Source organism: Onychomys torridus, chromosome 6 (genome assembly GCF_903995425.1).
Source record: "Onychomys torridus chromosome 6, mOncTor1.1, whole genome shotgun sequence".
In the NCBI taxonomy this organism is placed as follows: Eukaryota; Metazoa; Chordata; class Mammalia; order Rodentia; family Cricetidae; genus Onychomys; species Onychomys torridus.
In genome coordinates this window covers 38,752,239-38,765,907 of record NC_050448.1, presented here as the reverse complement: position 1 = coordinate 38,765,907, position 13,669 = coordinate 38,752,239, and the positions used below count along the sequence as shown (strand labels likewise).

The 13,669-nt window shown below is 35.2% G+C and overlaps 1 protein-coding gene across 1 annotated transcript in view; it reads left to right on the top strand.

The window, feature by feature from the left end:
- The window catches only part of LOC118585176 (arylacetamide deacetylase-like 2), a 29,487-nt gene that overhangs the window by 11,370 nt on the left and 4,448 nt on the right, over positions 1-13,669 (top strand). The window contains exons 2-4 of the mRNA XM_036189370.1: positions 6,254-6,476; positions 9,763-9,832; positions 11,399-11,570. Coding sequence (XP_036045263.1) covers positions 6,254-6,476; positions 9,763-9,832; positions 11,399-11,570 — 465 coding nt within the window. The remainder of the gene's footprint in view (positions 1-6,253; positions 6,477-9,762; positions 9,833-11,398; positions 11,571-13,669) is intronic.

Sequence of the window (13,669 nt, the reverse complement as noted above, 5' to 3'; positions counted from 1 at the left end):
ATAAATTTGGCAATATTCTTTCTGTTTCTATTTTGTATAGCATTGGCTTTAACTCTTCTTTGAAAGTCTGGTAGAATTCTATCCCCAAACCATCTGGTCCTGGGCATTTTTCTTAGTAGATATTCTTATTGCATGTTTCTATATATACATATTTATTTTAAGTTAAGAGCTTTATAGTATTTTAAAAAGTCTTGAATATGACAAAACCACAGTTCTGATCCCATCAACAGCACCTGTCACTCCTCAAAGAAAATTTCTTATACAACTGCCATTTTGATCTTCTAATTGTTACATTCTTCTAGAATTTAGCATTTTTCTTACTTCTATGTTTTAGATCTATAATGTATCATTTAATTATACAAAGAAGATCATATGTACCACTGACCTAGATACATGGCACTTCACCTTGTTCTTCTAGTTGCTATCTGTGTAACAGTGGTCAGCCACAGAAGTTCCTGGAGACAGTACTCTCACCATTAATGTAGATAGGTATAATATCTGTGTTGATTTATAGCCTTAGCATAATGAGGCAGACACAATAATATATACTCTGGAATATTCTAGTCACATAAAAATATAACAACGATTTTACTGAAACTGGTCAGTAATATCTTAAATGATTTATCAAAAATACTAAAGAGAGTCTGTCTTCAGTGGTATAAGTAAAAAGTGGCTTCTTTTTCCCTCAAGTCATCTTTTAAAAAATAAAAGATACAATTTTATATCTGAAAAGGGGGAAAATGAACTATGATTAATATAAGAATTGGATGGTATTTTAAAATATTGAACTAAACTAGAGATGATGGAGACAGCATAGTGGCTAAAACGCTTGCTGTGCAAATGTTAGGATCTGCCCTCAGATCTCTAGAACCCCCAGTCTGCTGGATATGGTAGCATGCATCTCCTACAGTAAGACGGGAGGGGAGGACAGAATAATCAAGGAAGCTGCTGTGTCAGAAAGATCGGCATATACATTGTGTGTGTGTGTGTGTGTGTGTGTGTGTGTGTGTGTGTGTGTGTGTGTATTTAGTGGCAATAAGACTACTATTACTTCCAAACACAGCATGTTTTATATATTTTTTAAATTTTATTGATTTGTATTTCATGCTTTTCCTGTTTCATAGTTCTTTGAGAATTTTAGACAATGATGTTTGACCATATTTAGGAGTCAATTTACCAGGGTGGCAGTAGTAGGTTCTCTCATGTGGCCTATGACCTGTCTATCCACAGATTCTTGACCCAACAATCAATATGGGAAATCCATGGATGTCTGGGAAGAACACTTATTTATTAAGGAATAAAATGGGGATCACATTCACAAAAACAAAACGAGTAAACACCATTGCTGATTTAGCTGCCCTTCCACCCAAAGGCAATGACGACCAACCACAAGACACTCTCCGCTGCTTGATCCACCTCCAACCACTCAAGAGAGCTTGAAACCTCTCCTCCTCAGGTCTTACAGTCACTTACACAGACAAGACCATGCCTAGGTTTTGTTACTCCCAAGCCATTGGCTGAAGGGATAGAATTCCCACAATATTTCTCCTTTTTTGTCTAAATAAGAGGGTTCTAATCCTAATACAAAACTATATGCAATAGGAACAATTATCAAGTACTGTTCAGAAGAAAGAAAAGGTAATAATATAAACAAAAGCGAAAGCACAACCTACAAGAAAAACATCAAACACATTCTAAATGTCCAGACCATAGGTAATTGGCAAATTACAGAGATTACTCCAATAGCTGTCCTCTTCTGAAGAGTCTAAATCTTGTACCTAGTGTGCCTGTAACATGAATCTTAAAGAGTCTTATTAATAAAACTCGAACCCGAGGCCAGTTATTGGGGTGATTGCTGGAAGATCAGAGAAGCAGAACAAGCCACGGCTATCTCACCTTGCTAGTTCCTTGGGTGATCTTTTTTTCTCAGGCTGGAAGCTTCTGAGTCCTCATCCCAATGGCTCTCAGCTGAACTGTGCTGCTCCAAAGCCTGAATACTTCTTCAGTTATGCTTAACTACATGCTTTTTTCTTTAGTTCCTGGTCCTCACGCCTTATATACTTTCTCTTTCTGCCCCTACTCCCTAGGATTAAAGGCGTGGGTCACCATGCTTAGCTGTTTCTAAAGTGGCCTTGAACTCAGAGATCCAGCTAGCTCTATCTCCCGAGTGCTGGGATTAAAGGTGTGTACCACCACCGCCCAACTTCTGCTATGGCTTACTCTTCCCATTTTCTAGCCACCATTTTTGGCTTTGTTCTAGTGGCTGTCTGTTCTCTGACCCCAGATATGTTTATTTCAGGGAACACACAATATTTTGGGGAACACAATAGCCACCACATGTGCCCTTAAGTAAGATACAAGAGGATGTAACTGTAACTATCTAGTCTTCAACCCCATCCAAGACCTGAGGAGGAAAATAATACTACCTGAGTAAGCAAGAACTGCAAGAGAGAAACTTCTGAAAAATTACAAGAAGTGACAGAAACGGGTGGCTGCCTGGACAGTCACCCAATGTTTTTATGCAATGTGGGGGCATTCAACTTTGGCTATAGACCTAGAATATCTGACAGACCATTTTCAGAAGCAGGAAAATTTGAAAGACTGTGCTACCCTGGTTTGGTAAGGTTTAATAGTCGCTTTTCCTTGTGTCCTGCTTGTCCGGGTTGGACAGCATGCTTACTGTCAGCAAGTGAGGCAAGGGTTGTTCTTTGCCCAATAGGACAGTTTTGTTGTGTCTTCGATTCCCGTCATCCTTTGGGAAGTAGATGAGCGCTGCCAGGAGCAGTTGTATTTCATGTCAACAGAATTCTAAGTTATTAAAACATATGAGTGCCATATCCTCTAGGTCTCTGAATATTTGAAGATCACCTGTTTTTGTGGGATGTGTCTCTGCACACCTAGGAAATCTAACTAACAGGACTGTAAGTTTGACAAACATGGGTGACTATAAACCTATAATTCTTCTCAACCTATAGAGCTTAAAGCTAAAGCTTCACAGTATAAAAATAAACAATCTTTAAAAAGGTGTACAGCATAAGGACAATGACCTTGAAATTGTGACAATACACAAAAATATCTTAATCAGAAGTAGAAATGTGTAGTGCAATATGACAAAAATATCTTTAATTTGCATCAATATACAAAAATATTTTAAAGAGAAGTAGAACATAGATACAGTATGATAAAAATAATTTTACACTTGTGTCAATATACAAAAATATTTTAAACAGAAGTAGGAACATATATACAATATGACAAATATAATTTGAATTAGCATCAATATACAAATTATCTTAGACAGGAATAGAAAAATTTTAGATTTATATCAATATACAAGAATCCACACTAATGCAAGTTATCTAAAGCTGATAGTTGCTAAATTAGTTTACAAGTAGATACAATAATCTACCTTATCCTATCTTATCTATCCCCCATTTTTCTATTCCAAATGAGATTCTTGAGTCTAACTTTATTGTTTCTCTTCCAACAATTTATAACCAATCCCTTACAGATGACAATTATTCATAACCTTGAGTAAAACAAAAACCTGTTGGGAGAGGGGGTATCATTTTCTTAGAATTTATTCTTGCTGTCAAGTGAGTAATGGTATCTCTATGAGATCCTGTAGAAAACTAAAACAAGGGTTGGGGATTTAGCTCAGCGGTAGAGCACTTACCTAGCAAGCGCAAAGCCCTGGATTCGATCCTCAGCTCAAAAAAAAAAGAAAGAAAGAAAGAAAGAAAACTAAAACAACAGTTAAATCTCTTGAGGACTAGATGTAACATTTGTTGTCCATCTCAGAGTAGTGGGTAATGCTTATCTGAACTTCTGGCTAGCTCAGTGTAAGAAGGTGAATCATCTCAGCTAGCCACCTTGAAATTGTCTTGAGTAGTTAATAGTCCAAAGCCAATCTTTGAGTGGTGTTTATATGCTCAATGGCATTATTATGAACCAGGTAGGGTTGTTGTTGTGGGGCTCCATCCATCTTTTTGGAGACTTCAGAGATCACTGTTAGGAAAATTTATTGTTCACTGTGGAAAACTTAAACATTTTTAGTATCAAATCAGAAAGTTTAAATTGTAAGATAGGATTATATCTAAAGAAAGGTTCTAAAGAGTCAAAAATAAGTATGAGATGAAGGAGATTGTGACAACAAGGATCCTTAGATTCTGGTTTTCTTTGTCCAACAACAGGTTCTGTTATGAGACTGAAACTCTGAATTTATTTTAACAACATTCTTGGATATAGAGAAGTAGAAAGCCACACTCCAACTTCAAAGCCAGCTTTAATTTTTAATTGAGTCAGGACTACAAATTTTTAGAGAAGTAAAGCAATTTTAATTTTTTAGGTCTTGAAAAGTTAGGAGAGAATATTGGTACCATTAGGTCAGATTTTTCTTTGCTTGGTAATTTTTTCTGGAAAGTTTTCCCTTCTTCTTTAGATGTCTAGATGTCCAAGGCCTTTTGACTTCTTGAAGATGGGTATTTCTATTTTCCTATAAAGACAAAAACAAAACCCTGCCTCAACCCTTATTTGGTGAGTTTTGACTTGTAGAATTTTCACATCAGTGGATGAACTATCACTTTTCCTTATTAAGAGGTCTCTCCTGTGCAAATTAAATCTTTATTAATTTTGATGGTATTCATAGCTTCTCTTCTCCTGTGGAAACAAAAGTGACACCCCTTCCCCAATGTAATCCATAGCCTGGTTTCCAGACTGAGGTCAATACATCTTTAAAGTACACAGGGATATAGTTTTAGTTGTTTTTTTCTGTTGTCCAATGTCTCTCTGCAGCTGTCCTTCCTTTCTCATTAGCATCTAGAAAATTTAAAGTTAATAAGGCATTCTCCAATCTATCTCTTGGGGCATTTATCACCGTTTTCTGTTTATTAAGCATATCTTTTAGAGTTAAAGTAGATCTTTCTACAACAACTTGTCCTGTACTATAATATGCAAAAAACTATTTCATTTTACTAGAGACATGCTGGAGCATTGTCATTCTTAATTCGTACAGGTATTCTCATGATGGTCATGACTTCTAATAGGTATGTAATTACAGAATCAGCCTTTTCAGTGCAATTGCCATCAAAATCCTGAAAACATATCTATCGTATGATGTACATATTTTAATTTTCCAAATTCTGAAAAATGAGACATATTCATTGGCCAAATTTCATTTCTTTTTTTATACCTTTAGGGTTACTTCCTGTAGGTAATGGAGTTTGATTATAAAGGATCAAGTAGAACTTTTTTTTATAATTTCCTTAGCTGGTGCCTTCCATTGATATCTCTTAACAGACTGAGAATTATTATAAATAAGCACCATGAAGGCAAAATTTTCCATATCCTTTTCTTGTAGAGGTATAGTGAAAAAACAGTCTTTTAAGTCAATAATTATAATAGGCCTTCCTTTAGGTAATAGAGAAGGCAAAGCCATTCCAGGCTGTAGAGAGTCCATTAGATGAATTGCTTTATTTATGGTTCTCAGATCTGTCAGAATTCTCCATTTTCTAGATTGCTTTTTAATAACAAATATAGGATAATTCCAAAGGCTGGTGGATTCTTCAAAATGTTGAGCATTTAGCTGCTCCTGAACTAGCCATTCTAATGCCTGTAGTTTCTGTGATGTCATAGTCAATTGCCCAATCCAGACAGGTTTGTAGTTAACTATTTTAAAGTAGGGTTGTAGATACCTCTGAGAGATCAATAGCTGTTGTGCCCTGTTTTTGTAGTGCCTAAATGTTCAGTGATTGATTTTTATAATGTTTTATAATATTACTCCCAGAAACATAAGTTTGTTTATGGTCCATTTCTGAGATTATGGGAATATTAATCTAGGTATTCCATTGCTGTAATGAATCATGACCCCATAGATTCACTACTACATTAGCATCTTGAGCATTGGGAAGAGATTATTTACTATAGCAAGAGTAACTCATTAACAGCTATGCAAGAAGATGACTCCTTTTTCTTATTAACCTATAACTACCTATTTTTTTCTAAAGGGGTGGGATTTTATTGACCCATCGGCCATCCATAATGAATTGTTCATGAACTTAGTTTTGTGCTGGTCTGGAGCAGATAAACATATTGAGAACTTCATACTACCAAAATACTGTTAGGAAATAAAATTAGTCTTCTAGAGTATTATCACACTATTTTTTTATCTTTTCATGTGTGTGTGCGTTTGTTATTATTAAAAGATTAATGATAGATTATGTTTAATATTTAAAATTTTGTCTTTTTTTTATAGGCCACATTATTTGAAAATGTAGGTCTTATGAAATATGGAGAACTATTTTCAACTTTAGCAACAGTTCACTTTACAAAACCAGTTTCAGATGAAAATATTACAGTGATTGACACAAACTTTAGTGGCATTCCAGTTCGTCTGTATTTGCCAAAAAGGAAATCTGAAAGACTGAGACCAGCTGTAATTTTCATTCATGGTGGTGCCTTTGTTTTTGGAAGCTGCAGTAAGTGTATTTCTGATGTGTGTGTTGTTCATATATTCATATTCAAATAAGTGCTGTGGATTGACAAAGTACTTACCAATATAATGTTGACTTGAGTAATATGTGCTTCTTAAGTGAGATACATTGGAATTTATGGGACATGGCTCACACCTATTTCATATTGGCAAGTAAAGCATCATGTGGAAATAAGATTGTTTTATTAGAAAAACTTTACTTTCAAATAAACACACAGAGAGTCTGGACTTGAACATGTAAACACAATCTCTGAATTCAGACTAAAATAATCTAATCAAATAAATTATATAAAACACTGATGTGAACCAGGTACTTTAATTGTTGGATCTAAAAGAATATAATCACTGCCATACTGCAGTTAACATTTGTTCAAGTTGTAGATTATGATACAAGAATAATATAAAAGCTTAGCAACCAAAGAATAACTTTGTATTAAAGTGATAAAATGAAAAAATGCTGTTAATCAATTCCTGACTTGAACCTCTGTATTCCCCTCTGGAGGTGAGAGTAGTAGGTAAGACAGACAGACACACATGCAACACACACACACACACACACACACACACACACACAGAGACAGAGACAGAGAGACACAGAGACAGAGACAGAGACAGAGACAGAGCATTTTAGACCTTTGATTTCTTACAGATTCACTACCCAATAAAGTGTTGAGATTTGTACTTTGTGCTTAACAGACATAAGAAACAAGTGATAACACCCTTTTCTTCAATGAACCTGTAACTTAATTATTATATCCAGTATTTTTTTCATGAACTGGGGGCATTTCAAGATAAGCAAAAATGAGGGGATGTGCCTAGTCTTATTATGACTTGATGTACCATGTCTGGTTGGTATCCCTGGGAGGCCTGCTCTTTTCTGAAGGGAAAGGAGCAGGAGTGGATCTGGAGAGGAGAGGTAGGGGAGGGACTGGAAGGAAAGGAGGGAGGGGAAACTGTAGTCAGAATATAATAAATGAGAGAAGAATAAATTAAAAATAAAAATAAAATAAATAAAAATGTTACTAGTTCAGCTGGGCTGCCAACTGAGTAAGCATTTCTCAGATAGTTATCACCAAAGTTGTAGGGGTGAAGAAACAAATGTATTAAGAAATGTTTTCAAAGCCCCACAATTAGAAAGGGGAGGAAGTAACAGTCTTATCAGCAGAAACCAGGGGATTCAGTCTCATGCTCCTGCTGAGTGGGCTATCCATGCTCTCACTGTTGCTGGAAAATGACCCCTCTCAAAAGCAGTTAGTACCTTGGTTTTACTCCAGTGACATTTCTAAATGTCCATCCTATTTCCAAGGTGCCTGCTCCTTCCAGCACCTAAGTCTGTATGTTTAGCATCTCCAAATCCACTTCTCTCCTTACCCATCTCACACTTACTGGCATCTTACTGATCTCTTCTTCATTATTCTCTATTTATATCCTGGAAAAAGACATGTTTATATCTCTTGCTTTCCTCGGGATAGTTCCTTCCAAATCATCATCTGATTTGTGTTTCTTCCCCCTGCAATTGTACCCCCTTTATTGACTCCTAAATTTGTACTGTCTTTCCTGCCTTGGCCTCTGTTGACCCTGGTTGTTCAGTCTAGTTATTACATAGTTGTGCTTTATTTTCAGAGACATGTTTCCATGTCTGTCTCTTTCTCTCCTTTTCATTCTGTCTTTGAACTGTGTAATCTGAAAGTAATGCCTTTTGCTACACTAATGTTCTTTACTGTTAGCTTGTATGAAATAAATTTCTTTTTCCTTTCTTACTTTACCCCTTCATTTGCAACTACAATTTTAAAACAAAAGAAAGCTGAAACCGTGGTGAAATAAGTTATTGTTTAGACTTTACAAATATTTAATATTCCTACATTTTCATATTTCATTCTTTAGCTGTTCATTCTATGTTTTTCTCTTCTTTATTGTTTACTTTTTCCACCCTAGCCCCCATGCCCATCTTGTTTTCCATCTCCAATGTTGCTGAAATTAAGTTCAATAAACTCAACTGTGGAATGGGCTGTATAACTGGCCATTAGTGGACCATGTGAATTCATTAACAGATCCATCATATTCTCTTCTTTAAGAGTAAACAGGAAAATGAATAAGACCCCAATGACCCCCAGTAGTGACCAACATGCTCTACTTTACACTGTCATTTAGATCCTACACTTTCTGACATGTCCTGACCACAAAATTGTGAGCATCTTCTTGTTCCTGTACACAGTATGTAGATTATCATTTAGATTACTTCCTGTTCTTTCATTCCTGGTTGCTCACCACTGTTTCTTCATTTCTCTTACCTTCTTTCTCTGTCTGTCATAGTGTGAAAATATGGCTACATGAATCATTGATAAACATTTATGTTGACCACCTACTGATAAATCTTTTGTCAAGCATTGAAGTATAGATTCTCCATTCCTTTTTTTGCCCACTTTCGGCCTCTGCTCTAACTTTCTATTCCAACTATATTTGGTTGCATATATTTCCCTGGACTTTGCAAAGTTTTATAAACTTCTTTTAACTAAAATTTGTAATTTTTCTCTAGGTTATTCACTGGTGGTTATTATGTTTTTATATTTAACATGATGGATGCCAATTTAGGCATTTTGGGTGAAGTAATACATCTTGCTAATTGAAAGAACCTTGACATTGCTAACTATTAAAAGCTTAGTAAAACATTTTCCTTTTTTCCTCTTTCTAATTCTTAGAAGTTGACTATAACTCTATTTCATCCATAGTTAACTTTTGTAAGGAACTACAAATGTAAGAACATGCTGTTACTTGATTTAATAAAAATTAAATTGTCTCTTCTACTCAGAATGGTAATATGTACTTATTTATAAGTTCATTAAATATGCATGACTTTACATAAATATGTATGCCGTTAGCAAAGGAAAAACTCATTTGTTTTATTTATACTGAAAGTACATTGCTTTAAGTAAATTGATGTGCCTTTATTGAAAAGTTCCCTAAAAAATAATAATACCTATAGTAAATCTCTGAGTTTGTGAAATTATACTACTGGCTACAATGTTATTTTCAACCTAATTCCAGATTTCCCAATTCTTTTACCAAGATTTTTATGAAGTAAGGTGAGTTGTAAACAATCTTATTTTCCTGAACTCTCACAGGGTATTGCTCTACATGACAACGAAAGTGGGGATTGCAGGGTTTCTGTCAGCTAATCACTTGTCTACATTTCGTTCACAGTCATTGGTATTGGTGGGTTTCCATTGTCTTCACTTACAGTGCACCAATTACAGTTATTTCTATTGTTTCAGAGATGTCAGCCTATGACGACCTGAACAGACAGATAGCAAACAAGCTTGATGCTGTTGCTGTGGGAATAGAGTAAGAGAACAATCATACTTCTTACCACAGCCCTTGCATTCTCAACACAGGCTTGGCTTTCGCAGGACTAGACACCCACCTAGGCTTCACAAATAGCTTATTTTATCTGCAAGTAACATACACAGAAAGTATATTTGTTATATGTTTGAGATGTTGGGTTTTATTTGACCTAGTTAAACAGTGGAAAGTTAGTGTTGCTCTTGGTTCTAGTATTGTTTATTTGAAAAATGTTGAAAAATTTTCAATATTTTAAGACATTTTCCAAATAATGTCTTATTATCTCATGACTTTTAACAACATTTCAAATAACATACAAAAATATGAGTAAGTACTTAATTACTTTATAAACTATTGTGTCCTCCGAGCTGCTGAGACTCCCATCAGGAGGATGAAAATATTGCTGCACATCTGGACAATTCCATAGTGAAATAGTGTAGAAATAGACTTACAGGATTGTAGACCTCACACAAAACCACAGTAAAGAGTTCCATAGTTGAGATTATATTAGAGGCAGGTAGGACATACTAGAGAGTTTATTTAGTTCTGTCCTGCTCATAATTATTTGTGAATAGAACCAGACAAATTGCTTAAGTTTTGAGAAATACCTAAATTATAATAGAAAGAATAGTGGGCCTTTCCTGCAGTAATTTTAGCCAAATTTAACATATAATCATTTTAATAAGCTTCTTAAATGGTGTGATATAATGTACAATGTTTAAGAATTATACATGATTTTTTGGTACATGCTGTTCTTTACCTTTCAGAGTAATGATATTTGTATGCCATTTGCTCATAGTATGCTAATTTTCAAATATTTAAGACACAGATTGAAAAACAAATATCTGCAAGAATGATGTCATGGATATTGTTTACTATGAGTATGTGAATAATCCACTAATTCTAACAGGTATTAAGGTGATAGAATTAAAAATTGTGATACCCCAATTGAGGTGTCCTCCAAAGACAGAATACACACACACACACACACACACACACACACACACACACACAAAGTAAAAATGCAAAAATGAAAAGACATAATAGTACTTAGTCTTATGAAACAATTCAAAAAATTGAGTAAGATCCATTGATACACTTAGAATTTTCATAATTCATAATGACTATCGTGATTTAAATTCTGATATTCAGTTTGTGATATGAAATTCTACAATTTTGTAGAAAATGGACCTACATACATTTATAATTGGAGTCATCTGTCAATAATTTACTCTGGTATTTTCTACATTTAAATTTTCTAGGGTAATCTTATCAATGATTCTGAATTGCTTTGGAGTCAGAAAGCACACTGAGGGCCACTGAAGCATGCAGGCTTCAAAGGGTGAACACACTGTCTCACTTGTTCCTCCTTAAAACCAATACCTGGAACCCTGAACCTGAACCTATACCTGACTTTAAGATAGAAGATACCAATGAGCTTGGGGGGTATTGGTGAGATTTATGATTCAAAGTAAGGCCAAGATATCAGTGTATCTGTTGGTGAGAGATATTTAGTTGTATAATTTTAACAAGGGATTTATTGTGGTTTTGCTTGATTTTCCTCTAAAGCTACAGGCTTGCTCCGCAGTATCCATTCCCAGCTGCCCATGAAGATTGCATTTTTGTAATCAAGTTCTTTCTCCAGGATAAAGTTCTTGCAGAATATGGAGTAGATACCACTCGAATCTGCATTACAGGAGAAAGTTCTGGGGGAGCCTTGGCAGCAACTGTGGTTCAACTGGTACGTTGTATGTATTAATATTTTTTAATCCTAACATAAAAGAAGCAGTGTTTTAGGTGTATTTGCAGTACTTTTAAATTGTTATCTGCGAAATTCAAACTAAACAGGATTATCCATTTTGCACATTACTTTAGATGTGGCTAAGGAAGGGCTTTACAACCCTACTTATTTTTTAGGGAGGAGAGGCATGGGCATTGAATCCAGGGATATGTGCTGTTCAGGAAAGGACTCTACCACAGCACTATGCAAACTTCCCTTTTAAACTTACTGCTTCAGCTCATGCACTAAGGACAGACCCTGGTCCCACAGACTGGATGCCTCCCAAACAGATCAAGCTATTCAGTTGTCTCACTTATCCAGAGGGCCTGATCTAGCTGGAGGCTCCTCAGCCGTTGGTTCATAATTCATGTGCTTCCCCAGGTTTAAATGAATCCCCAGGGGTGTCTTGGTCCTGGAGGACATGGGAATGGAGGGGAGGGGCTGGGGGGAAGTTGGTGGTGGGGGTGGGAGGGGGAGGGCAGGGGAACCCATGGCTGATGTATAAAATTAAAACACATAAAAGTAATAATAAAATAAATAAATAAAACTTACTGCTTCAAAATAGGTTTTTGATAAGATTCCCTGAGGTTCTCTGTAGTTTGTGCAGGCCTTGAACTTGTGAGCATCCTGCCTCAGCAACTCAAGAACCTGGTATTAGAAAACTGTCATACTGACCATTACTCAAACTGGCTTACCTTGCCAATGTTAGGAAAAAGTTCAACATCATCTATGAACCACTCTTTTTTACAATAAAGAATTATGTGTTAATGATTTACTGATTTTCTATAGATAACTATTAAAATTATCAATATTTTTGTATCACTGTCATTGAGTGTTTAGGTACTTTTTTTTCCCTCTGAGACTAAATATCTGACAAGAAGCAATGCTTGTTTGTAATAAGCTTCATTTCTGAATTACTAATCCTCTTTTTTCTGAAAACTTCAACTTGTAAGATGATGCCTTCATGTTCAGGGTGAATCTTTATGCCTTAATTAATCCTCTCCAAAGTACTCTCATAGGTACTCCCAGAGATATGCTTCAATCCTTTACATGATTCTAAATTCAGGCAAGTTGCTATTGACTAGTAACCATGGCAGTGTGGCAAACATGCAGATTATCATAGATAACATTGGACAATAAATCACACATGTATAGAAGAATTCCTACTGTAATAAAACTAAGTCACCTCATATTAAAATTCTTGCTGAGATGAGCTAAATAATCACTGCCCAGTTGGTAATATTTTGAAAAGCAGTCCAACACATGACTCATATTCCCCCAAATGCTTTGGTAGAACAAAATGAATATTTTGTATCATTTATATTGCATAGATTGGCTTCCTCTTATAAAGTAGATGTAGTCTCAAAGTTTGTATTTATTGAATTTTACTGGATACTTCTGTTTCATTTGAAATTTACTTCAATCAATAATATATGTTTTCTTTTTCAAGACTAGTTAATTCATTTTAAAACAACTATCCCTTTGATTATTCAAACATTATGAAATGCCATATCATATAAGCCCATAAGTTACTCAAATTATTCGAATTTTTTCTTAAATCACTTGGACATTCTGTTTGATGAGGTAATCAGTACATGAACAGGCTCTCAGAATAACAGAATTTTTAAAAGAAACTTCTAAAACAGGTCATGGTTTTTCTAGTAGAAAAACAAAATATAGAGTACAAAATATTTGTGTTCTTATGTTTTAAAGAAACACGGCAGCCTGATGATATGGCTCAGTAGGTAAAGGCACATGCTGCCAAGCTGGACAGCCTGAGTGTGACTTCCAGGACCCATATGGTGGGGAAAAAATGAACCGAATACTAAAAGCTGTCATCTTCAGGTATATTATTCTCTAATATACTATCAGGAAAAAAAAAAGATCTGACATTATCCTAAACTGTGTGGCCCCAAACTAACATAAAGAGAGATTTAAAATGTTTCATTTCAGTAGGGAGCAGCACTGTGATGTCTTCATATGAATCCCAAAATTCACAAGATTCCACCAAATCATTTACAAAGATGAAAGGATGATGAATGAGTTAGTTCAATAAAGAC